The following is a 24,676-nucleotide window of genomic DNA, read 5'->3' as shown; positions in this document are numbered from 1 at the left end:
ATAGTGGTGGAAGTGGAAGTCGAACCGAGAAAAAAAAAGACCACCGGGAACAAAAGGTGAGAAAGAGATGTTAAAGAAAGGATGAGAGAATTATAGAATTATGGAGAAGTATTTGACACAAATGATGAATGTCGCCACTGATAGGGTAACGTTGATGAAGCTCAAGAAGTGGAAAGAAGACAACAAAATATTAGTACAAGGTACTTCGACTCTTGAGCTGGAAGTTGCCGAATACTTCAAAATGATGAAATTGGAGATAATTCACCAAATGAGAGATAGTGGGACGTTTGGAACTCCAAGTGATGCTTCTAGTGGGGGTGGTGCTTCTACTACTTAGGTTAATTTCAATGTTGTTAGTTATTTTATTATTGTTGTTGTTAGTTCATTTCCAATATTGTAATTTCAATTTTATATTTTAATTAATTTCAATTTGAATTATCTTGAAGCATCATAAAGTCAAACTATAGAACAAACATAACAGATAATACTCAAACTAAAATACAATAGAGATGGTCATACATTAAACTAGAACATAAACTACGTATCTTAGCAAATAATCCCTCTCTTTGAGTTGTTGGGTAAGAGATTGTTTGCACAAGTGTAGCCTATTAAAGATAAATCTCATCGGCTAAATAGTAGCCCATTTTGTATTGCCGATCATTCACGGTGTAATTGCAACAAGAAGCATCACCACACATCACCACACATAAAATTGTTGAAGATGTGAGAATGTTCAAGCACGTTGACGTTGTTGTTTGAACCCGCCATACCAAAAAATGTGTGCCAAATCTACAAGTCCTTATCGACGACGGGTTCCAAAATTATCATAAGTTTCTTCTTATGCCCTATATGTGTACCTTGTCATATCGTATGACACATTTTCCATTGCCAATATATATAATCCAAGCTTCCAAGCATACACGAAAACCATAATTTTGATCACCTTGTTGAAGTAGACATTGAATGCTTTGTTCGTTTGGAGCTCTCAAATATTCTTCTTCGAAGACCGCCATCACAACATCACAAAAATGCCTCAAGCTTTCAAAAAGAGTGCACTTTGCTATTTGAACGTATTCATCACACGTATTCGCACCACAACCATATATATACAAGCAAACAAATGCAAACAACCACCTTTTGCATACCCATCAAGCATGGTTTTCCAATGCCATCAACTTTGTATGTGAAGTACTTATTGTGGTCGAAAACTTCTTTCAAGATTCGGAGGAAGAGATGGTGTTGCATCCTAAACCTCCTATGGAAGACATCAAGGGGATACTTTGGGTTTTGCACGAAGTAATCCCTTATAATTCTATTGTAAGTCTCGAATCAATTACGATAAATGTAATTCCTACCAGTGATTGAGCTTCAATGATCACGACTAGCGTTAGTTGTGCATGTCTTGCAACAAAGGGAAGATATGCAAGAACATGTTCTCATCGTCATTGACTGTGCTCTCTTCTTCGGATGAGAAGTTTGATTTGACATATATAGTGAGAAGAAGAGGCCATTTTGAGTGTGAGAAGAAAGATTGCAAAGTTGAAAATAATGCATGAGGTTTTGATGATACAATGAAAAATAAGATGTGAGTGAAAGAGAAACTTAGAAATTTGTGGTTTATAAAGTTGACACAAGAAATGAAGTTGGTAGAATGAATGGATTTACGTGATTGAAGCAAAAAATGGAGTCACTAATGGATGGATGTGATTGAAATGATATAAATCAAGTTGGTTGAGGCTGTGAGGGTTGAGGATTTGAGGGTTGAAACTTTGATGACAAGTAAATGCATGTGAGTGAAGAATTGGTTGAATTTGGCTAAGTAAAAATTGTGTTGAGTGTCTGGAGGTACAAATGACATATTTTCTGTCGTTCGTCCATTTAATTAAAATGGGGGACAGACAACACAAACTGTGTCGTTTGTAAATAAATTGCCAACAAACGGCAGAAACTGTGTCGTTCGTAACCCGACAACTTATTTTGGCAGCTGCTAGACAAGGCCACAACTTATTTTGGCAACTTATCACATTAGCCAAATTTAAGACCCTTCTAACAACCCCATTGGAATGATATTATGGTGTTTGGGGTGCTATATGACCTTTAGCAACCCCATATAACACCCCATAAAAGCAAGTCCAATGGGGAGCTACGAAATAGAGCTGCTAAAAAGTGCCACCTAAGTTTTTTTTGGCAATTTTAGTCAACCAAGTCAAATTTACCATGTGAAAACTGAAAAATAGTTTCAATCGAGGTTTTAAAGTTGAAATGCCAAATTGATACGGACGGCAGAAAATATGTCGTCCGTTCAATATTTTCTAAATTTTAAGTTGGAAGTTAGAGTACAGACAGTAGAAAGTGTGTCATCCATCGAAATTTAATATACAGATAACAGAAATTCTGCCGTCCGTATCCCATAACATAATTATGACAGCTACTAGATAATGCCACAAATTTCGCTGGGTTTATCACACCAACCAAATTTAAAACCTTCTAACAACCCTATTGGAATGACATTTTGGTGCTATATGGCCTTTAGCATCCCCATATGACACCCCATAAGTCCCCATTGCATTAGACTTGCTATAATAGCATCATTAACTCATTTGGCTAAAAATTTGGGCACATTAGCATTTGCAACCATAAAAAAAATACAATTTTAATCTTAATCTTTAACGCACTTTTCATTTTATAAGTGGGACGGGAAAACTTGTGCCATCCAAAAATTAAATATGTTAAAAATGATTTTTACAATATTATATAATAATTTATTTTTTGTCTCTTTCTCGAAAAATGGGAATGTTGAACTTGTCCCTCCAATTATTGCTAAATTTTATGCAAATTTTGTTTGAATTTTGACAATTGATAGGATTTGGAAATGATTTTGATAATGCGTTTGAGATACAAATTGCCAAATATTTTGCTACATGTCACATAGGCAAATATTTTAGTTGAGCAAGGATATAACTGGTTCAGAAGAACGTGGATTTGGTGTTGCTGTTGGGTGTTTGGTTATGGTGGAGTTTGTTTCAAGAAATTATGGATGGATAGACAAGATAGTAGTTGTTGTATTTTATTTGTACTGTTTCCATATTTTTTTTGCTTGTAAGTTGTAAGTGAAAAAATAACACATAGGCAATTCAAATTTAGAAATACGATCAATGCATTTTCATTTTTCGTTGTGACACCTTAGCAGTTTTGGTACTTCAAAATTTCTAAAACGAAGGGAAGAATCAGCGCAGTTTGGGCAAAATTTGATTTTTAATTTTGAACGGGAATAGTTGTCCCATGCTAAATTACAAAAGCCCAACAGTCCAAAAGCCCAACGGTACAAAATCGATCAAGTTGGAATTTTTTTAAAAAAAAAAAACGAAAAAAATTCTGGATGGCAAAAGTAGTCTTGTCTAGTTGTCTCACTCTTGGACGGGACAAGTTGTCACGTGCGAGTCATTTCTATATTTATGGGTAATTTGGTTATGGATTTGACAATTGTTATTATGAAAACGTTGTTATAACAGCGCGTTGGGGACGGAAATTGTCAAATAAATTGTCAACTGTCACATTAGAAATCAAATTTAGGAATGCGTTGATGATGCTCTAACGTACTTGCTTTCCCCAATGGTTTTACATGCCCCGCTGAGACTTGTAAGTAGTTGGATGCAATGTGAAATATTAAATATCACAGTGACGTGATACATTAGAGTGATTGTGCATTATGATTCATAGTTTCATCACAAAAATTCTGAATATATATATAATGCAAAAGAAGTCGAACTTCAGATTTTCGCGAGAAAAAATGGTAGTTATTCAAGCTAATTTTGATAATGGCGACGTAACGACTAAATACCCTCCAAAACAGAATTATCCACGATAGAGATGCTTTTGAAACAGCTTGGAGGGAAACCATGTGAGTGAGTTTGCTTTTTGTCTTTAATCGACAGCAGAAGTTGTCTAGTTTTAGGTACCAAACAAATGTAGGGTAAATTTGCCATTAACGTTGCCCATGTGATATCTTAGTTAAACAATTATTAAGACTTCTTTTTATGTATCGTCCGATCTCCTGTACCAAGAAATTCCTATCTTAAGAAATACGTATCACAAATTCACAATAATTTCAGGACGCGGCATTATGCGTTTAAACTTTAAAAGCACAATAAATGGCATTGATGTTATTTATATCAAATCTGAGTGCAGTTTCAGTTACAGACATGCATAAAACCCGAACCCCACTCCTCATTTTTTCAGTGCAAAAACAGAACTCCTCGTTCTTCCCCTCATTTTTGTTCTAATGATCATAAACACAACAACAGCAACAATGCTGAAGCAGCTCATTCTTCTGTCGGTGCTATTGTGCACCACCTGCCACGTTACCTTAGCCTTCACAGCTGGTATGTTTGCACTCGTCTTATGTCTGTTTTGAGCGTGCTCTCGAAACTTTGCTTCTTTCCTTATTTTTAGTTTCTCGACATGCCGAGAGCTTAACTCGAGCTTCTTCTAAGTTTTAACTAGTCCTCTCACACTGAGTTCTAGAGTACGCAGGTTGTGCACATGTACGCAGGTACAATGGACCTTGATTGCAGTATTTTTTGGGTAATACACACGCAGACCCCTGCCTGATAAGTGCCTAGATTTTCGCGCACACCTCTCTTCTGCGCACAGTAGATTTTTTTTAAAAAAAAAAATTCAGCTAGCTACAAAATTTCACTTGCCTTGTGACCATCTTGACTAGTCTGTTGGAAATTTTCATTCGTGTGTAACAAAGCTTGTGGCCTGTGGTCACTTGAATATTTCAAAATAGAAGGGTGTTTTAGTAACTTAATGGACTGTAGGACTACTGATATTCTGCAAAGTTCTTGTTGTCCTTCCCAATGAGGCTTGGCAGTAACTTTGTTTGATTCTCTAGCTTCCTAGTATATGACATCACATCAGTTATTACCCATTTAGTTGCATGTGCGTGTACAGCCGTGGTAGGTGTGAAGGTGTTCACAGCTTTTAAGTTTTACCCACCCGGAATAATAAACTGCTTTTGAATCTCATGTGAAAAAAATCGTACGAATTCTGGTCACATGTGCGTGTGACACCCTACCCCGTTTTTATCCAATTTGGCAGAATTCAAAAGTAACACTTTCAGATGGAGAATACTCAATAATTGTCCGGTTCCCCCTGTTTGCACTTCGTATTTTATCCGATGTGCACATTTGCCTGTACGGCTGTACATCAAACTAGAAAAAAAAAACGCTAGTTTTACGTCAAGATGAATACTGTTTTAATTGTACTAATTAATAGTTGTAGTATTGGAATGTTTTATGCTGTAGCCCATATATTAAGATTAATTAAAAATGAAAGTTGAACCTAAATGTTTTTGAAATTACCTTTTGAACTGGACATTTGAATCTATATATTTGAAGATAAGTATTTGTGGAGGCGATTGTGTATTTTTTCATTACAATAAATATCCCAAAATAAATGCAAATCAGCATTAAGCGTTATTTTCAGATTTCTTACAGAAAGAGAATGATGTTGACAGTGTACCATGCCATGTGACCATCTTTTTCAATTTTCTTAGATTATGTGGTGGATCGTGTTGATCGTGAGTGTAATCTTTGCCTACTTAGGTATCCCAGTTGTCATACGTTTGTGTTGATGTGGAGCATGTGAAGAGATGTTAAAACTGCAGAAGTTTAAGCTTAAAATTCTGGCTTGTGTTTCGTTGAAGTTATATAAATAATTGAAGCATTATATATACTGTTCCATTAATTTTGTCAGCAGTATGATACGAGTGAATTATTGTTGTTTGTCATTGAATGTCCATGTGAGTCAATTTATGAGATCTATGATCTATCTCATTCACCACTGATTTAGTTTTCTACGAATGAGGCATGGAACTATAGTCAGGTATTTACTAAATTTAACAAAAGTGCCTTTATGCGGAAGTCCCAAAAACATGTAATTGACAGTTCTTGGCTTCTTACCATTTGCTTGACCCGGACACGTGTCAAATTGTTTAATACTCTAAAAATCCAAACATGTAGATAGGTACATTTGTATATCAAGAGAAGGCCGAAGATGGAGCACAGGTGAGGCACACTTAGATATAGGGTGAAATGTCAACAACAAGCTCACGTTGGTTATTACAATCGATTTTTTGTTACTTGTTAGTCGTTAGCACTCATCTCCAATTTGGTTAAAACTTAAAACAGAACTATTACCAAATAATCATTAATTTATTAGTAAAGAATGAAGTTTCATTTCGGCCCATTAAGATGCCTGGTTGCACCTTATGCTAGTGGATTAGCTGGCTTGTGATATTTACTTTAAGCAGGTCTATTACCCAATGGTGACTTTGAGCTTGGGCCAAAGGCGTCAGAGATGAAAGGAACGGTGGTGATCGGTCGCAATGCAGTCCCAGAATGGGAAATATCAGGTTTCGTTGAGTACATCAAGTCTGGACAGAAGCAGGGCGACATGCTATTAGTTGTACCTGAGGGAGCATTTGCAGTTAGGTTAGGAAATGAGGCTTCAATCAAGCAGAGAGCTAAGGTGGTAAAAGGAATGTACTACACTTTAACATTTAGTGCAGCTCGAACTTGTGCTCAAGAGGAGCGGTTGAATGTTTCTGTAGCACCAGATTCTGGTGTGCTTCCTATACAGACTATGTATAGTAGTAATGGATGGGACTCTTATGCATGGGCCTACAAAGCAATGTCAGACGTGGCTGAAATTGTTATCCATAACCCAGGAGTTGAGGAAGATGCAGCTTGTGGGCCATTAATAGATGCTATTGCTATGAAGGCCCTCTATCCTCCCAGGGCTACGAACAGTAAGTTTTAACGCAATCATCCTGCGAAACCATTTGTATGTATGTAAATGTAATAGTGTCTACTACTTAGATATTGTTCAGTTGGGCATTGCTGTATGTTTTCACCACTCCTATTTGCTTTGATGGTGTCAGCTAGAAATTACCTAGGCGCTGCATCAATTAAGTCAAAATCTAGTCGACTCAAGTGATTCTTACAAACTCATTTTACAAGTGTTGGTCATTCGCTGATGGCCCGAACAATTTTTTCCTTTCTCCGCCCTCAGAGCTTCTAGAGTTCTATCTGCCTAATTGGACTTGTCTATTATGCTGAACTTATCTCAGATATGATATTTAGTTTATTGAATTTGTTGTAACTAATTATGCAGAGAACCTATTGAAAAATGGGGATTTTGAAGAAGGCCCATATGTGTTTCCTAATGCATCATGGGGTGTCCTAATACCACCAAACATTGAGGATGATCACTCTCCACTGCCTGGTTGGATGGTTGAATCCCTTAAAGCAGTTAAGTACATTGATGCAGCCCATTTCACAGTGCCACAAGGCAGGCGTGCAGTGGAACTTGTAGCAGGCAAAGAAAGTGCCATTGCACAGGTGGTTCGGACCACACCAGGGAGGGTCTATGCCCTCACATTTGCAGTAGGAGATGCTAGCAATGCCTGTGAAGGGTCTATGATTGTTGAAGCATTTGCTGGCAGAGACACCATCAAGGTCCCTTATGAGTCTATAGGTAAAGGTGGCTTCAAACGTGCAATACTCAAGTTTACAGCTGCTTCCACGCGCACACGCATCATGTTCCTTAGCACATTCTACACTATGAAAGTTGATGCTTCCCTATGTGGACCTGTTATTGACGACATCAAAGTGTTGAGTGTACGTAATCCCCGATTGGTTTGAGAGATACTGAATCTTTAAATTATACCACGTACGCATGCATGATTATGTTTTGTATTTCACTTCTTCGGGGTATACTATTTTTGTTGTTATGCAGCAAGAGATGTAATTTCCATGTCTTAGTACTATATACATACTAAGATAATAGGTAGGTAATACTTGTTATGTTTGATATTTAAGGGATTATGTAACTTTGGTTAAATAATCAAGGAAATTTATATGTAATTTGCCTCATTTGTATTGGTATCTCTTTGTTCTTGGAATGACTACATCAGAGCTAGATCATCGCCTTCTTATTCATTTTTTTAGGGAAAAAAAGCTAGAATGAATCTCACAAAAACAACCACGTCCTACCATATAATACCATTAGGGAGTAGAGACTCAATTATTCCCTTCTCCACCTGGATTGCTAAAAGTTAATTTTGATGCAGTCTATTCACAAGGCTGATGAGCATTGTTCATTAGCTGTGGTTTGTCGCGATTGTAATGGTTAGTGTCAACTGGGCCTTACACAAAGAATTGTGGCTTTCACATCGGGTGAGATTGTGTTTCTTGTAGTCAAGACTCAAGACTCTAGTGGACCTAATACCGACCTAATCTTTTGACTGCACCTTGTGGCCCATTTTCGAGTCCTATTCAGACATCCAGCAACACTGGACCGAGCGCAAGCTCCTATATAAAACACAATCAATACTACTAAAACCTAAAATTCAGAACAATCTGAACTGCAAATGTTTATTTTTATCCTAGTGGATTAACATGACATTACACTAAATGTTTGAGACTTAGTTCAAATTTAAGTGAAAGAGGCAGAGTGTTTTGGGGTTGGAAATAGTTGCTATTCATAAAGGGTAAAATGCCTAAGTATTCAACACTTTAAGGTGAGACTGAAATCAAACCAACGTAATTATGAGTTGGTTTTATAGATGTTGAGAACAAACAGTTGGTGGTGATATTGACAGGTATGCCACCGAGATGAGCAACACGTCTTCACATATTGCACGTGTGCAGTAGTCTGTTGTAGGTGTACTATGTGGTGTCGCGTGCTTGAGGGATGGGATGTCCCTTACATGAACCACATTCGTTAATACAAAATTCGTTTCTTCTCGTTTAACAGTGACTAAGTGACCCCCACACTTCAATGGTTTATCGTATTTCAGGTGGTCACAGATAATGATGCATAGATCAGCGGGTACACCAGTTGGGGTTGGTTAGCTGAACTGATTCCGGCCCACTAACAGGTAGATAGATCCAATAAACAAGCCCAAGCCCGTTATTTGAGGGTCGGTTTCCCAAAAATAATCAACGGCCAAAACAAATCTGGTGAACAGAATTAAAGAAAGAAATCTACGGTCAATAAAATCGCGTAAAACCAAAGCCACCACTCGACCACCTCTTCTATAAATTAATAACTACACCCCTCTATTTCTTGTGTCCACTTTGAAAAACACAAAAACTTTCAGTAGTCTCTCTCTCTGCAAACAATACAACAGAATGGTATAATATTCTTTTCTCGTTTTACTTGTAATTCACAAGTTTTTGTTCTAATCCTTTTTGTTTATTATTATTTATTAAAAAAACAGGCTCTACCAAACCAACAAACAGTTGATTACCCAAGTTTCAAACTAGTTATAGTCGGGGACGGTGGTACAGGAAAGACAACTTTTGTTAAAAGACATCTGACTGGAGAATTCGAAAAGAAATACGAACGTAAGCCGAAATTTATTCATAATTTCAGTCTAATTATTTTTTTCGGAGTTTGATTTTTATTTTGCAGCTACGATTGGTGTGGAAGTGCATCCATTGGATTTTTTCACAAATTGTGGAAAGATTAGATTTTATTGTTGGGATACTGCTGGTCAAGAAAAATTCGGTGGTCTTAGGGATGGATATTAGTAAGCTTTCGCCCACGAGTTGTTCTTATTATGACACATGTTCTTTTACGTTACTCAGATGCATTGGTTTTGGTGCTTGAATTTTCTTATGCAGTATTCATGGACAATGTGCAATCATTATGTTTGATGTCACTGCACGGTTGACTTATAAGAATGTTCCTACTTGGCACCGGGATCTTTGCAGGTGTGTAATCTCTTTTCAATTGTTTTTTTTTTCCTTCTATATAGTCTCTTAAACAAAGCTTCACTGTGGCAATTGTAGGGTCTGTGAGAATATTCCTATTGTTCTCTGTGGGAACAAGGTGGATGTAAAGAACAGGCAGGTGAAAGCCAAGCAGGTCACTTTTCACAGAAAGAAGAATCTTCAATACTATGAGATTTCTGCAAAGAGCAACTACAATTTCGAAAAGCCTTTCTTATATCTTGCAAGAAAGCTTGCTGGGTAAGATGAGACTAAAGTTTACTATTATGATCTATTCGTCAATGGAAATATTTACTTAAAGAAATTGCTACTATGGTGTAGGGATGCTAATCTCCATTTCGTTGAGTCCCCGGCTCTTGCACCTCCAGAAGTGCATATCGATTTGGCTGCTCAGCAACTGTATGACTGTTTACCCTTCAGTTTGTTTCCTTCATTTTTATTTTATTTTTTCCGCTATGAATTCAACTCTTTGTTCAGAAACCTTGTAGTTATAAAGTGAAAGGTCTTATTTATATGGATATGAAGCAAGGAAAAGTAAACTGCTGTGGAAACGGATACCTTTTTGTAGTACAAATAGTTAAAAGTGAAATAGTATTTCTATATATATATATATATAATACAATGCACCTTCAGTTAATCTTGTTGAGTGTTTTGTGCTCATATTGTCTGCTATGTACCAGTTGAAATTCACTAATAAATTTTTTGGGAGTGTAGAAGAAACCTACATTTTCGCAGTTGTTGGGTTCCAAAAACCCTAGTCCTACTTTAGCTGCTGATTGCTGGAACTTGGATGCCATTTTCCCTTTGGTTTAAGTTGAAATCAATGTTTGAAACCTTGTTGCAATGATTTATAAAAAAAATTTGTGTTTTGAGTGAGAGTTTGTTATATTATATATTACATATTTGTGCAAGAGATTGAGATTTTGGTTGAGTGTTGCGTGTATGTTATTTGGAATGACATCATTTATTTTCAGACATTCAAGTATTATTGCCATTAGATTGTCTTCATCTATGTTTTTATCCTTTGGACAAATTTGGGACTGGCATTGAATGTCATACTCTAAACATATTTGAATATCATCAAGGGTGGAATTTGAGCCGAGGGCGCTCGGAGCTCGGCTCGAGCTCGCTTGTTTACTATATGAGCCGAGCTCGAGCTCAAATTAAAACTCGTCTAACAAATGAGCTTGATGAAGCTCAGCTCGTTTAGCTCAAATAGCATATTTATAGTGTAAAATGACCGAGCGGCTCGGGCTTGGCTTGGGTTTGGCTTGTTTAAGCTCGGCTCGAGCTCGCTCGTTTAACTATATGAGTCGAGCTCGAGCTCAATTTAAAACTCGTGTAATTAGCGAGCCGAGCTGGAGTATGGTAAAGCTTGGCTTGTTTAGCTCGAATTCCACCCTTAAATATCATAGTCTAAATTAGTGTAAATGAAAGTTATACAAAAAATGCTAATTATTGTTGCTTTTGTTGCATTTCAATAATGTTTACTATTTTTCTCGTTTTGGTTGTTCTTCAGGCATGAAGCTGAACTGGCAAATGCTTCACATCAGCCCCTTCCTGACGACGATGATGAGCTTTTTGAATAGCAAAGTTTGACCAGCAGTTCTTATTGACTTATAGATGGTCTTTTTACCTGTTTTGGCTTAATGTTTTTGCATTTTGTGACGGTTGATTGTGGGCTTGCTTGAGGGATATGAATAGTAGATGAGTTTTGAAACTACCTTTTCTTCGTTGTGGAGCGTCTTCTATTTTGTTGAACAATCAGCAGATGACCAAGAGTTTTGATGTAGAGGGTCCAAACTCTGGAGAAAAAAGAGATGTTTTTTGAATTCCTTTTGTATTTGAATTATGTGATAAAATTAGATAGGGATACTTTATGAAGAGGTCGGGAGTGACTATTTAGAGGGATACTAGAAAATGTAGGGCTAGTATGGTATGGCATTGCCACCAGTTACAGTTATTACTAATATAGAAAACAGGTTTAAGTCTTCTTCTGAATGACGATACAACAATTATAGATAGACAGTATTTAACCCCAAGTTTGAAGGTCTAGAACTCGTGTACATCGGAGACGTTGACACTATTAGTCTATAATCTTAACATAGGGGTTTATAAGCCAACACAGTAGGACACTTATTGTGCGCCAAACGACCTTGAGTAATTATGGGAAATTAAGGTAGAGTCGATTATTTGATACTTCGTTATCATAGCAATAAAGTTTAGACTACAAGCTAGAATCTCTGAGTCATCAAGAAGCTATCCATTACGAAAGAGCTTTAGCGCTTCAGTGGAGAAATAGTAAGTTATTTTCTTCTCCCGACTCAAGTAAAGAACCTCCACAAATCTATATATATGTATCTTATGCAAATATGTTCACCTGCATAATCAGAATCCACAAACCCACTGACATAACAAGTGCCTCCATCATAAGCTAATCTCACATCCAAGGTACCCTTCAAGTACCTTAGTACCCATTTCAAGTTTTCGCTTCCCTTTGTTGGGGAAGAAGACTGAGTGGATTTTTGCCATATATTTGACAACACTAATCGCCTGTGAAATGTGCACAAAGGCGCAGTTGCACACCATAGCATACATCAAACTGCCCACGACACTTGCATAAGGAACATTTGCCATATGCTTTTGTTCCTCCAACGAACTAGGAGAGAACTTAGCTGAAAGCCTAAAATGCCCAGTTAAAGGTGTAGAAACCGACTTTGCATTCTCCATACCAAATCGAGAAATTACTTTCTAAATGTATTTCTTTTGAGATACAACTATCCGTCGCTTCTTCCTATCTCTGTCAATCTCCATGCCCAGTATCTTCTTGGCTCCACCTAAGTCTTTCATCTCAAACTCAGAGCTAAGTTGAGATTTCAACTTATTTATTTCCACCATGCTTTTGGAAGCAATAAGCATGTCATCCACATAAAGCAGGAGATAGATGAAGTCATTACCACGAAGCCTTCTAAAGTAGAGACACAGCTATCCATACTTACTTGTACTCATGTTGCATCATGAATGTGTCAAAGCGCTTTGTACCATTGCGGGCGATTGCTTTAACCCGATAATGGACCGATTCAATTTGCATACATAATCTTCTTTCTCAGCAACGACAAACCCTTCAGGTTGTCTCATATAGATCTCTTCTTCCAAGTCCCCATGCAAGAAAGCAGTTTTCACATCAAGTTGCTCTAACTCCAAGTTGAAGTGAGCAACTAGACTCAATAACACACGAATAGACGTATGTTTGACCACCGGGGAAAATACCTCATTGTAGTCAACTCCTTCCTTCGCGTGGAAAACCCTTTGCTACCACTCTTGCCTTGTACCCGATCTTTGCCGACTCGGGAAGGACCTCTTTCTTTTCGAACACCCATTTATCGCCGATAGTCCTTTTGCCCTTTGGCAATAAAACTAGGTCCCATGTGTGATTTTTATCAAGAGATTCCATCTCGATTGCATAGCTACCAACCAATCTCGTAATGAGCATCTCTAGCGGCTTCCTTGAAGCTATCGGCTCATCATCTTCGATATCGGGCATATGCCACTAAATCCACGACCATAGTGTTTCATCGACTTCGTGCCCATACTTGTGCACTTCTTTAACTTGTCTCTCGTGGCCTGGGGTCGACCACTACAAGTTCGCGGATGCTCTTGCTCTTCTTCTGTTCTTTGTGTGGTTCCATGATTTGGTACCTCATCATGATCTAACCAGTCATCGGGCGCATCGACATAACTCAAGCTCATTAGCTTGAACTTCTATGGACTCACCATTTACGCTTACTTCCTTAAAACTCGAAGATAACACGGAAGTCTCATCAAAGGTAACATCTCTGGCGACTAGGAACTTGTGGTCTTCTAGACACCACAATCTATATCCTTTTTACCCCTTTGCGAAAGCTCTAAGAATATGGCCTTCTTAGCTCTAAGATCTATCTTGATGTCCCTCACATGGTAGTAAGTTTGTCGATCCAAAACACTCGCAGTAATCGGTGGGTTACCCGACCACACCTCATAAGGTGTCCCGCAATCTAGCCGGGTAATCGGTGACCTATTATGCGGGTAACACGCCATGGACACGTGATCGCCCAATACTCTTTGCCTAGGATCGGTATTAGACAATAAACATCTTGCTCTTTCAAGCAAAGTTCTATTCATCCTCTCGCCATTCCATTCTGGCGTATGGCGTGCCGACCGTATCGATTTGTCCGACAATTCCCAATTGCGCCATTTAAGCATTTGAAAGGTCCATAGGTATACTCGATTACCATTGTCGGACCGTAATGTCTTTACCTTCCTATCGTGCGATTCTCAACCCTTGCCTTCCACTTCTTAAATGTCTCAAACACTTCATCTTTTCGATTTCATCATATACACCCACACATAGCGAGTATGATCATCGATTGAATGAGACATAATAGCGGTTACCTCCCCTTGGAAGCCACCCCGGAGGGTCCCCAAACATCTGATATGCACATAATCAAGGATGCTGTTGTCATGTGCTTGCTTGACTTGAACTTGACTTTGATCGCTTCCCATAGATGCAATGCTCACGTAACCCCATACTTGGTTTCTTCAAGTTCTTCAAGAACCTCACAGACAACTTCGGACAAACCCTTTTCACTCATATGCCCTAAATGCATATGCCATATCTTAGTGCACTTTCGGAATCATTACTACATGCACCCACTGCTACATCGTTTCTATCACCGTACTACCTATCGAGTATACAAGGTTCCATTTTTGACCCTTCATAACAACTAAAGAGCCATTAACAATATTTAGGACTCCACCTTCCACAAACTTGTAGCCTTTGGAATCCAAGGTACCAAGAGAAATAAGACTTTTCTTTTGCTTTCGGGAACATGTCTCACATCGGTTAAAGTCCTCACTACACCATCATACATCTTGACCCGTGATAGTTCCAATTCCTACCGCCTTACAAGCAACGTCATTACCCATTAAAGCGGAACCACCATCAATGCTCTCATAAGAAGTAAACCACTTTCTATTCGGGCACATATGATAGGAACATCCGAATCAAGAGTCCACCTTTCGGTCATATAGTCTTGTGTGGACACACACAGGTGAACTCATCCTCTTGAGCCCAAGCATAATTTGCCTCAATTTTTGCCTTACCTTTTCTTGACCATCTCTCTTGTTCTCTTTCTTTGGTGAGGACAATTACTTGCATAATGTCCCGTTTCATTGCAATTGTAGCATCGTACATATTTTAAAGGCTTTTTTGACTTGGACCTAGAATTCTCATTACTTGAATAATTCCGTTTCATCTGAATTTCCTCTTGCCACTAGCCCGACGACCGCATCAATGTTATTCTCTACACGTGTCTTCTTCATCAACTCATAAGAAAGAAGTGCACTTTGAACTTCGTCAAGATCGGCGACTTCTCGTTCATGAATGTAGTCATTAGATGCTCATAGCTTTTCGGCAAGGAGAATATTAAACATGCCGCTTTGATCCTCATCATCCATCTTCATACCAACATTCAAATAATCCGCTAGGCGTCGACGGAACTCACTAAGCGTGCTCTTGCATCGTTGAACCATCGACCATCATGTACCGATAAAGACACTTAAGGTACATATTGTTGATCATGCTCTTGGTCATATACATAGACTCTAGTTTGAGCCAAATACCCGGCGCAAATGTATTTTCTCCCATTACACTATACATAACCTCATTAGCAAGACATAACCGGATTGATGAACAAGCCCGAAGATCGAACTCTTCCCAATCATTATTACTCATACTTTCGCCTTTAGATTTAATCCCCTTTAAAGCCTTCAGGCAAACCTTGTTGGATGAGGATGTCCTTTACTTGGACTTTTCAAATCCCAAAGTTATTTTTCTCATTAAACTTCTCTACTTCAAACCTTGCGTTTGATATCTTGGGAGCCATCTTTCAAGTTACACACAATAACCTAAAAGAAACAGTTTCACCTCGAATTTAATCGAACACCTTGTCTACACAAATTTTTGAGCACTAAACTCAAAATCCTAGGTTGTATACCTACGCTCGATACCAATTGTTGTGAATATATAAGTCGCGGAAACAACGTTACCACATAAACAAAGCGGATCAATCCTACACAAAGATCGATCCTTCACACTAGACAAGACTTCAACACCTCCAAGTAATATCCCAACACTTCAATATCAAATAATAAGCATATAAAGTAAAACAATTAATGTAAAGAAAGAACAAACCACAAGACGAGATATATCGTGGTTAAGAAATTTGCCTACTTCCACATCGCGAGTTTCAAGCTTTCTTGGATGTCCCGAGTAAATGATTACAAGTCTCTCAATTCACTCACAAAGAATGAACACTCAACTTACACAGAATTGCTCTCTTATAATCTCTCTCTTTATTGGTTTTGGAAAAAGTTAGGTTTTCCAAAAAACTGATTTTGTTTTTATACCAAAAACCCAAAATCGCGGTTATTGTAGCGAAGCCCACAAAAAAAAGAACTGAGCGCAGGCGCGCCCCCTTTGAGCGCGGGTTGCGCCAAAACACTGGAGCATGAGCGCGGGTCGCGCCCACTCTGAGCGCAGGCGCGCTCTGAGCGTGAAAAACAAAAAACTCTTTTTTCTCTACATTATGTATCCTTCATAACTTCATATCTCGATGGACGTGCAACAAGCAAATGACTGTAAATTCTTTATAGGGTTATATGATCCACGTCCCCGCCTGTTATCGAAAAAGCTGTTCGTCAAGTGCTTGACTACATGGAATCTGTTGTTGCAATTGCTTACTTTGGATGCAATGGATTGGCAATAGAAAGGGTGCTACAGTAGTACGTTGAAAAAGAAACATTAATGGAATCCAAGCTCTTTGAGGTTCTCATATCATATGGGTGACGCGAAGTAGAACTTCGAACAATGAAGAACTTCCAAAAGCAAATAGCTGACAAATTGCAAATCTCTTATCCAAGAGATGATGATGATATTCGTGAAGATGAAGATGGCAAAAAAACTGTGAATGAAGTTCTATCGAGTACAATCCATTAACATTTGAGAAATTACAGATTCCTCGTGAGTGGGACCTCGGTGACTTGGGAAGAATGGGCATTCCAAGTATTAGGAGTGCAAATTAACGAAGATTTTGGTTTCAGCCACCAATGTTCGACGACATCATCAAGTTGTTTACATAGAGTACTTGCCCTATCCGGCGGTTTGTGATCTCTTTTATGAAGAATGCATTCTTCCAATCTTAAAACATATATTACTTCAGATACTGTCGCTGACTGCGTCTTAATGTCTTATACGTCTTCTCTTTGGTGGAATCCACATCGAGGTACTTTTATGGTTTTTTTTAGCGGAAGGGTTTATTGGAGGATCCACCCAGGATTTGAATGCAATTTTTTAATTTGGGAAGGCCCTATTAGATGAGCTTCGAGATCGTAGATTAGTACAACTTCAAGGTGAAATGGTAGTTCGCGAGTCCGTCACATGGATGAACTAGAAATATTCAAAAGTGGCAATGTATATATATTTTCGTATGTTCCAATTTGTTGATAATAGTATAGACTAGATTTTGGCCCCAGGCATAAGCCCGGGATCTATTAAATATTTTGTGTGCTGAAAAGGCTTTACAAAATATATCACACAAATTTTCGAATCAGAATATATTTTTATTAAAAATAAACCGAAATACGTTAATGAGCAGCGATTATAATGCATAAGTACTTGGAAACTAATGGATCAAATTGAGATAGCATCTTCACTTTGTGGTTTAGGATATTAATCCATAAATTTCAAATATAATTATCTTAAACTCGATTTAGCTTGTATAATAGTTTTCTTAGATTTATAGTGATTTAGCAGGAAATTTTTGAACCAGAATATATTTTTATTGAAAATAAATTGAAATACGTTAATGAGCAGCGATTATGGTGGATAAGTACTTGGAAACTAAGGGATCAAATTGAGATAGCCTCTTCACTTTTTGGTTTAGGATATTAATCTGTAATTTTCAAATGGAATTATCTTAAACTCGATCTAGTTTGTATAATAGTTTTATTAGATTTATGGTGATTTAGCAGTAAATCATCACCGCTCAGCTTATGTACTAACTAGTGAATGCCCGTGCCAGTCGGCACTCTAGACACATTGCTTTTAAACAACACCCCAAGAGAGACCATCTCTATGGTAGCATTGGATCGATAATATAACCATTTCCAACAGTTTTATACTTCATAATCATTTCATACGCATACTCAAGTGAGTTTAATTATTGCAATTCTATGCATTTCATTTCTCACAAACCAACTCATTACACATACCCTTATACATTCATTAATTCAATACATATCAGAATGAGAATGATGAAAATAAAAGGAGAGAGTCTTCAATTAAGAGCATCATCATTTTTTTTTAAAAAAAATAAAAAAATCCAGCAGAGTCTCCTTTGTATTTTCAACATTTCAAAAACCTAAATCCTGTCATAATCTGAAAATCAAACAATACAATTCTCATAGATCAACCATACCAAAATATATAACTTCATATTTATATATAACACAAATTACTTCTAAAACTAAAAGACAACTCATTAAACATTAAAGAAGACTTTGCATAATTTTTCACCTCGGGATAATTCTAGTAACGAAAGGGAAAAATAAAATAAAATAAATACTCCACGCCCACTTATCGAGTTCCTCATTTCTCTCATTCTCCCATCTATGCATACTGTTCACACCATTCTGCTACCATATGGATAAATGCGCCATGGAGCAAAGACTACAATCATGTCATTTTGAAAAATTATGGCAATTTAACTTGGTACACCTCGCCAAAACAAACCACATACACATGATTTTTTTAGACTTGATACATTTAGCATATTGTTTACAAAAGAGATAGTTATCAAAATAAAATAATCTCTATTCTTATTTTTAAGTATCCACGCTATCATCAACAAAAAAAAAACTATCATAAAAACTTACATAGCATATATATGGATACAATATATTATTTATTTTCTAAACCAATAAAAGTAACATTCTTTAATTTCTCACTTGCCTTTTCTCATTGGTATCGATGTCCTTAGAGAAGAACTTCTGGGTATACGACATTTGTAGTACAATTTCTTGCATTAGGTGGAAGAAAAATGGATATTCTTTTTGAAGAAGTACATCTGGACATGGCTACATAGAGTTGCCTATGACTGAAAACCGGTGTCCTCAAATCAATGCCAACATATTTCACTGACTGGCCTTGCGACTTATTAATTGTCATGGCATAAGCTAGTCGAGCAGGAATTGTCGTCTTGATAGTTTGAAAGGCAACTCTGCATTTGAGGGAGCCGAGATATTCTTGGGATGAGTACCGGATTCCGGCTTTCTCTCGGTCAAAATTTTGGCTTGAAGGACTTTACTTTCGCACATTGAAGCACCATAAGTCGGGTCCCATTGCAAAGGCCATCTTTAGGTGCTATGTTCTGAAAGCAACATTATAGGGCATCCGGTTTTAACTTGAGATTGAAAGGTGGTAAGCTAGAAGGGTCGAGGGAGTTCAGAAACTCGGTGGGATAGTGAGCCCCACTTGGATTATCAATATCATCTTCGATGATTTTATCTCCAGCCAAATACTCAAGCGCTTCACCAGGAAACAAATTCAGTGCAACCTCATTAATTGCACTCACATCATCATTACGGGCAGCAAGAATAGTGCGATCAGTTAAGAAATTTGGAGACGGTGTGTCCATAACATCCAATTGGGGATAGACAGAGAAAATGAGTTCTTGGATATTGGTACACTTGCGTATTCCATTTGGCAATTGTACGCATTCTTTGGGATTCGAACCAATCTAAATGAATCAAAGCAAAAAATGAATTCATTAGTTTCTAAAATAGTTCGTATATATATGGAACTAATGGAGAAAAAAAAACATTCTAATTAGAAGGCATTAGTAGCACACCTCCAACAAAAATCGGGCGAATTCGACATTCTCGGACTCTGCCATTTCAAGCCGCATGTTACGTACCAAGTGCAAAACTTCTAAATAACTCCAAAGGAAAGAGCCGTAGTGATGCACCAACAAATTGCTCTCTCTCGGCCTAACGGTATAACAAAAGGTGTTTGTCGAAAATCACCACCAAGAACTATAGTGATACCACCAAATATCTTCTTGTTTCCATAAATATTTTGAAGTGTTCTATCCCGGCCTCAACACAAGATTATCTATGTTGCATGGGCACCTCGTCCCCAAACAATTAGTTTTGTTTTTCTTTAAATAGGTCGACAAGGTCGAATGTTTAGTAAAAGCGCAAAAAGTGGTATCCACCACATCAATTGGAATTTTAAATGTAGAATGAGCAGTGCGTCCACCAGACAATAACAGAGATGCAATTCCTGATGATGTCACCATGATGACAATAAGACCCATGTTGCAGCAGGCCTTTGCAATTGTATTATACAAAAAAGTTTTCCCTGTACTAGCTGCTCCATTCAAAAAGAAAAGTTTGCCCTTGTCACCAAATACTGAATCAGTCACAGCAGTGTAAGCATGAAGTTGTTCGTCATTAAGACGACTCACATCAACTGCAGCCTCTTCTCCTATGCCTTCATGCTGAAGTTGGCATTGCTCCCAAATGAGCCTATTGCCAACAATTTTGCTCCAATCCTCTTTTGGCTTTGGCATGGGCGGGAAATTTTCCAATGTCCTCCCAGATTCTAAAAGGACTTGTTCCACCAGATATAAGCCGTAATCTGTTATTTGCTCATCAGTTGGATCTGGGATGCCGTGCTTTGTTTGAAGCCAGTGTCCAAGATCATCACATATATTCGATGTAAATTTGCTCCAAAGTAGATCTGGTTGTAACGGATGACACTCTAAAAGAATTACACAAAACAACCTCCGCAGTTGATATCTAGTTTTCATTATCGCCGCCTCTTCTAGGCATTGTATCCACTCATCATCAGCTTCCAACAGCCCACGGGTAATACATGCTTCTTTGTATGTGTTGTACATGGTATCACCGACTTTATAAAGATATGCAAAAGAGGTAGGCCCTTTTACAACAGTAAGTAACAAGCGTAGATAAAACCGCTCCCCGGCATTGGGGCTTGCAAAATACATCCTACCAATGGAAGGTCCCTGAGTCCTAGGAGTCCACTCTTGAGAGTCTTTGTGGAAAACATAGTGTCGTGGAAACTCTTGATAAGTATATGCACGTGCATCTAGATCTTCAGCACAATGCTTAAAGAAAGCTGTCAGTGTTAAAGTTTGGTCTCTGGCTCGGGAAAGAATTGCATCCATGGGCTCTTTGCTATTGAAAACAACCCTATGCATACCTTCCAAATGAAGCGCCAATCGTTGGACACTTGGAAACTCTTTATGCATTGGATTCTGAAATAGATGCCATCGGCTTACGTTGGTCCAATGTACCTTGCATCGATATATTTTTGAATCTCATCATTTGTTCTGCCACCACCAGCATTTGCTTTGTCATAGCCTTTGTAGATGTACTTGTTAATATATTTAACAGCTTGACATGATGCACAAACTTCAACATTGATATGACAATCAAACATTTCAGACAGATATGCATTGTAGGGAACAACATCTCCATTATCAACTTTAACCATTTTATTCTTCCTCTTCACAAAATATTTCTTGCCAGTGTCGCGCCTTCGGTAAATGGAGTACCCTTTTTTATCCATAATTGTTTCCTCCACAAACTCTTTTGGATAGCTTTTAGTGCATCGACCATTTTCCATACATGAAGCACTCGGATCTTGATCACCACAGGGGCCATGAACCATGCACTTCTTCACTGTTTCAAACAATGCAGGGTGGGTGTCGGGGTCTGGGAATTCAGCACATACAAATTTATCAACTTGCTCACTGTTTCGGATCTTGTCATCATGCGCAAGAAATAAAAGGCAATACATGTGTGGAAGACCACGCTTTTGAAATTCAATGGTATAGACATATGCAACCACCCGACCGAAGATATCATTTTTCAAAATTTCTTTCATAATTGCTTTTCGTTTTTATTTCGAATACCCGCGCAACTATTTCAGGCCGAAGTGTTGAAGTTTGGTGTTCCTTGAGCGCATCTTTAATTTCCTGCCAATTAGGGTTTGCAGTCACCGTAAGAAAAATATCTGGGTGCTTATAGTGCCGGGTGATAGCCATTGAATCCTGAAAAATCTCGTACATGTGCCTTGGACTTCCAACATGCGAGGAAGGCAAAATGAACCGTTGGCCAATTTGATCAGGACTTAATCCTTCAAGTGCAACATCTGTCAAGCACTTGTACACATCCGAACGGATGGTGTCTTGATTTAGTCTAATGTATCGCAGCCGGTTCTGTTCATATGCAGCCCAAGCATCAACCAAAAATTCATGCAACAATTTACACCCTAGCAAGATAGATGAGTACTCCGTGGGTCGTTCAAACAAACGGTAGGCGTAATACAATAATTGGGTGAGTCTTGCATTGCTTGGAGCATTTCTCTTGACGTCCCACAACTTCAAATCAGGTGACCAACCCAAATCCCCATAAGGAAATAGAAGAACATAATGCAAAGGCAAATAAGCGGGATGACATTCGCTTATCCGTTCCAACTCATGCCCTCCTCTCAAGCGAAGTACAATATCACGCATGGCATCAACCTTACTCCCATCTCCAGGCAATATCACTGCGATCTCATCAGTTGTCGGAAGATTGTACCTTCGTCTATCCGAACGCGGATCATAGTGTAGATGGACCGGAACATTGTTAATCTCAGAAGTATTTTCAGTTAAAACCTCAAATACTTGCTTATAGATATCACAAAACTTGTGGGTCTGCAGAAGAGTTTCTTGTACAGTTTTCAACACTTCCCTTGACAAATTCGGGTTGCGATTGTGGCGGTGATCCAAAGCAGCTAGGGGATCATAAATATAAAGTTGTAAAAACTTAGGTTCCATCCCCGGATCAGGCAACAATGAACCGATTTGGTGCCGCAACTCCCCATGAACAGTGAATGAGGTCGGACCACGTCCATGTAACACACGATCGTTAAATTTGCAACCAAGACTGGTAAAGGCATTACACACATTGTATTGCCGAATCTGTTCACGGAATAATCTTGCATATTTATTAGATCCTTCGAATAAAGATTTAAGTGCCGGAGGCAGTGGAGAAAGAAGCGGTAGCTTAACTTTTCCTTGTAAACAACAAGTTCCAAATAAAGGTCGGTTGCGCCTTGATTTTGATAACTGTTCATCTTTCCAATGAAAGGCCGAACAAAATGGACAGAGAACATCCATCTTTCCTAGAAAGTGGCGGCGATTTGGAACAGGAAGCACATGACCTCTATGAGGATTAAGAATTTCTTCTTCACTTTCATCAAATCCAGTCATATCATGATCACTGCAAAAATACACCTATGATATATCACGTTTTACGGTATGTTGAAACCTAACATAAAAGTGAGAATTTAAGCACTTGACTTACATAGTGTTATCCTCACAACTTTGCATTGTGACATCTTCCGTGGTAGATGAAGAGGACCCAACTTCGTACGTTGACCTCGTCTTCTTAAAGGAATCTGATATGTAATCAGACATAACATCTTTTTCTCTCCGTCTCCGATTTTGTTGTGCTAGTCCTTTGATCGATATCTTTTTGTCTTCGAAGACGTTGTGCAATAGATCTCCGATTAGGAGGTGCAATAGAGCTTTGACTGGGAGGCACAATAGATAAGAGATTGGGAGGCGCAGTAGATCTTCGATTATGAGAAATAACAGATAACACATTAGGAGCCGCGGGAGATCGTCGATTATGAGGCACAACAGATAACCTATTAAGAGCCACAGGAGAGCTTCGATTAGGAGGCACGACAGATAACCTATTAAGAGCCGCGGGAGATTTTCGATTAGAAGGCACAACAGATAACCTATTCGGAGCCGCATTAGATCTTCGATTAGGAGGCACAACAACAGATAACCTATTCGGAGCCGCATTAGATCTTCGATTAGGAGGCACAACAAATAAAATATTAGGAGTCACAGTTGATCTTCGATTAGGAGGCACATATACCAGATTAGGAGACACAACATTTCTTCGATGTGGAGGCACATATACCAGATTGGGAGGTTCTGCTATGGAATTATCTTGGTGAACTAACGATTCCCTTCCTCTCTCTTCAATGCGCTCTTTAACCATGATTGCCTAGGAAGCGTCAATTCGCAAAAATTTGGAAACACGCAAAGTTAAAGAATCAAAACGGAGCTCTAATCAAAGAGCACAGCGAAGACTCAAAGTAGTAAATAGTAGAACACCTAATTGAAAAGCACTGAAATACATTAACTTTCAGATATATTTAGGAATTAACATAGAAAATTCTAATTCAATTAAGTCTTTTTTTCAGCTTTTGTTCTTTTGTAAGAAGTAAGAAGTAAGAAGAGTTCGTTAGTTTATTTACATTCTCCACTATTTCATCAAAACATGCAAATTGCATTAATAATAGGAAGTGGATTCTCCACTATCGATGTAAATATAAAAAAAGGAAACCAACCAGTGGAACGAAGTAAGAAATTGTCTTCACTTACTTATGAACAGTCAATTTAAATAAAATCACTTCCTATTAAATAAAAGGATTCTCCACTTCCTATTAGATATTGAAATTATAACAAATTGGCAAGAGTTTGAGTTGTCGAGATATATCTAGAAATTAACAAAGAAAATTCTAATTCTAATTAAGTCTACATTTTAACCATCTATTCTCCACTATCGATATATATCTAGGAATTAACAAAGAAAATTCTAATTCTAATTAAGTCTACATTTTAACTTCTATCATTCTCCACTATCGATGGTAAAAAAAGGAATTCGAAAGTAACCCCATTAAA

At 38.0% G+C, this 24,676-nt stretch overlaps 4 protein-coding genes across 4 annotated transcripts; 2 read left to right on the top strand and 2 right to left on the bottom strand.

Moving 5' to 3' along the window:
* The first annotated feature begins 4,201 nt into the window (after positions 1–4,201).
* Positions 4,202–7,931, top strand: LOC147510460 (BIIDXI-like protein At5g11420). The gene is made up of 3 exons (XM_086602427.1): positions 4,202–4,382; positions 6,317–6,814; positions 7,180–7,931. Exons 1-3 carry the CDS (start codon positions 4,283–4,285, stop codon positions 7,707–7,709), a joined length of 1,128 nt encoding a protein of 375 aa, XP_086458553.1. The 5' UTR covers positions 4,202–4,282; the 3' UTR covers positions 7,710–7,931.
* A 1,141-nt stretch (positions 7,932–9,072) lies between these two features.
* Positions 9,073–11,635, top strand: LOC147510459 (GTP-binding nuclear protein Ran-3). The gene is made up of 7 exons (XM_086602426.1): positions 9,073–9,203; positions 9,290–9,416; positions 9,484–9,601; positions 9,696–9,785; positions 9,864–10,043; positions 10,125–10,202; positions 11,323–11,635. Exons 1-7 carry the CDS (start codon positions 9,201–9,203, stop codon positions 11,390–11,392), a joined length of 666 nt encoding a protein of 221 aa, XP_086458552.1. The 5' UTR covers positions 9,073–9,200; the 3' UTR covers positions 11,393–11,635.
* A 7,647-nt stretch (positions 11,636–19,282) lies between these two features.
* On the bottom strand, positions 19,283–21,091 carry LOC147510458 (uncharacterized). Its single transcript, XM_086598141.1, has 2 exons — positions 20,117–21,091; positions 19,283–19,639 (listed from the first exon to the last, which is right to left on the bottom strand). The coding sequence occupies exons 1-2, from the start codon at positions 21,089–21,091 to the stop codon at positions 19,283–19,285; spliced, it is 1,332 nt and encodes a 443-aa protein (XP_086454267.1).
* A 110-nt stretch (positions 21,092–21,201) lies between these two features.
* LOC147510457 (uncharacterized) lies at positions 21,202–23,185 on the bottom strand. Its single transcript, XM_086598140.1, has 2 exons — positions 21,842–23,185; positions 21,202–21,690 (listed from the first exon to the last, which is right to left on the bottom strand). Exons 1-2 carry the CDS (start codon positions 23,183–23,185, stop codon positions 21,202–21,204), a joined length of 1,833 nt encoding a protein of 610 aa, XP_086454266.1.
* Between the last annotated feature and the right edge of the window lie 1,491 nt (positions 23,186–24,676).

The sequence above is a fragment of the Coptis chinensis genome, chromosome 3 (genome assembly GCF_015680905.1).
Source record: "Coptis chinensis isolate HL-2020 chromosome 3, ASM1568090v1, whole genome shotgun sequence".
In the NCBI taxonomy this organism is placed as follows: domain Eukaryota; kingdom Viridiplantae; phylum Streptophyta; class Magnoliopsida; order Ranunculales; family Ranunculaceae; genus Coptis; species Coptis chinensis.
Note: the sequence above shows the minus strand (reverse complement) of the source record. Positions and strands in the feature narration are given on the sequence as shown.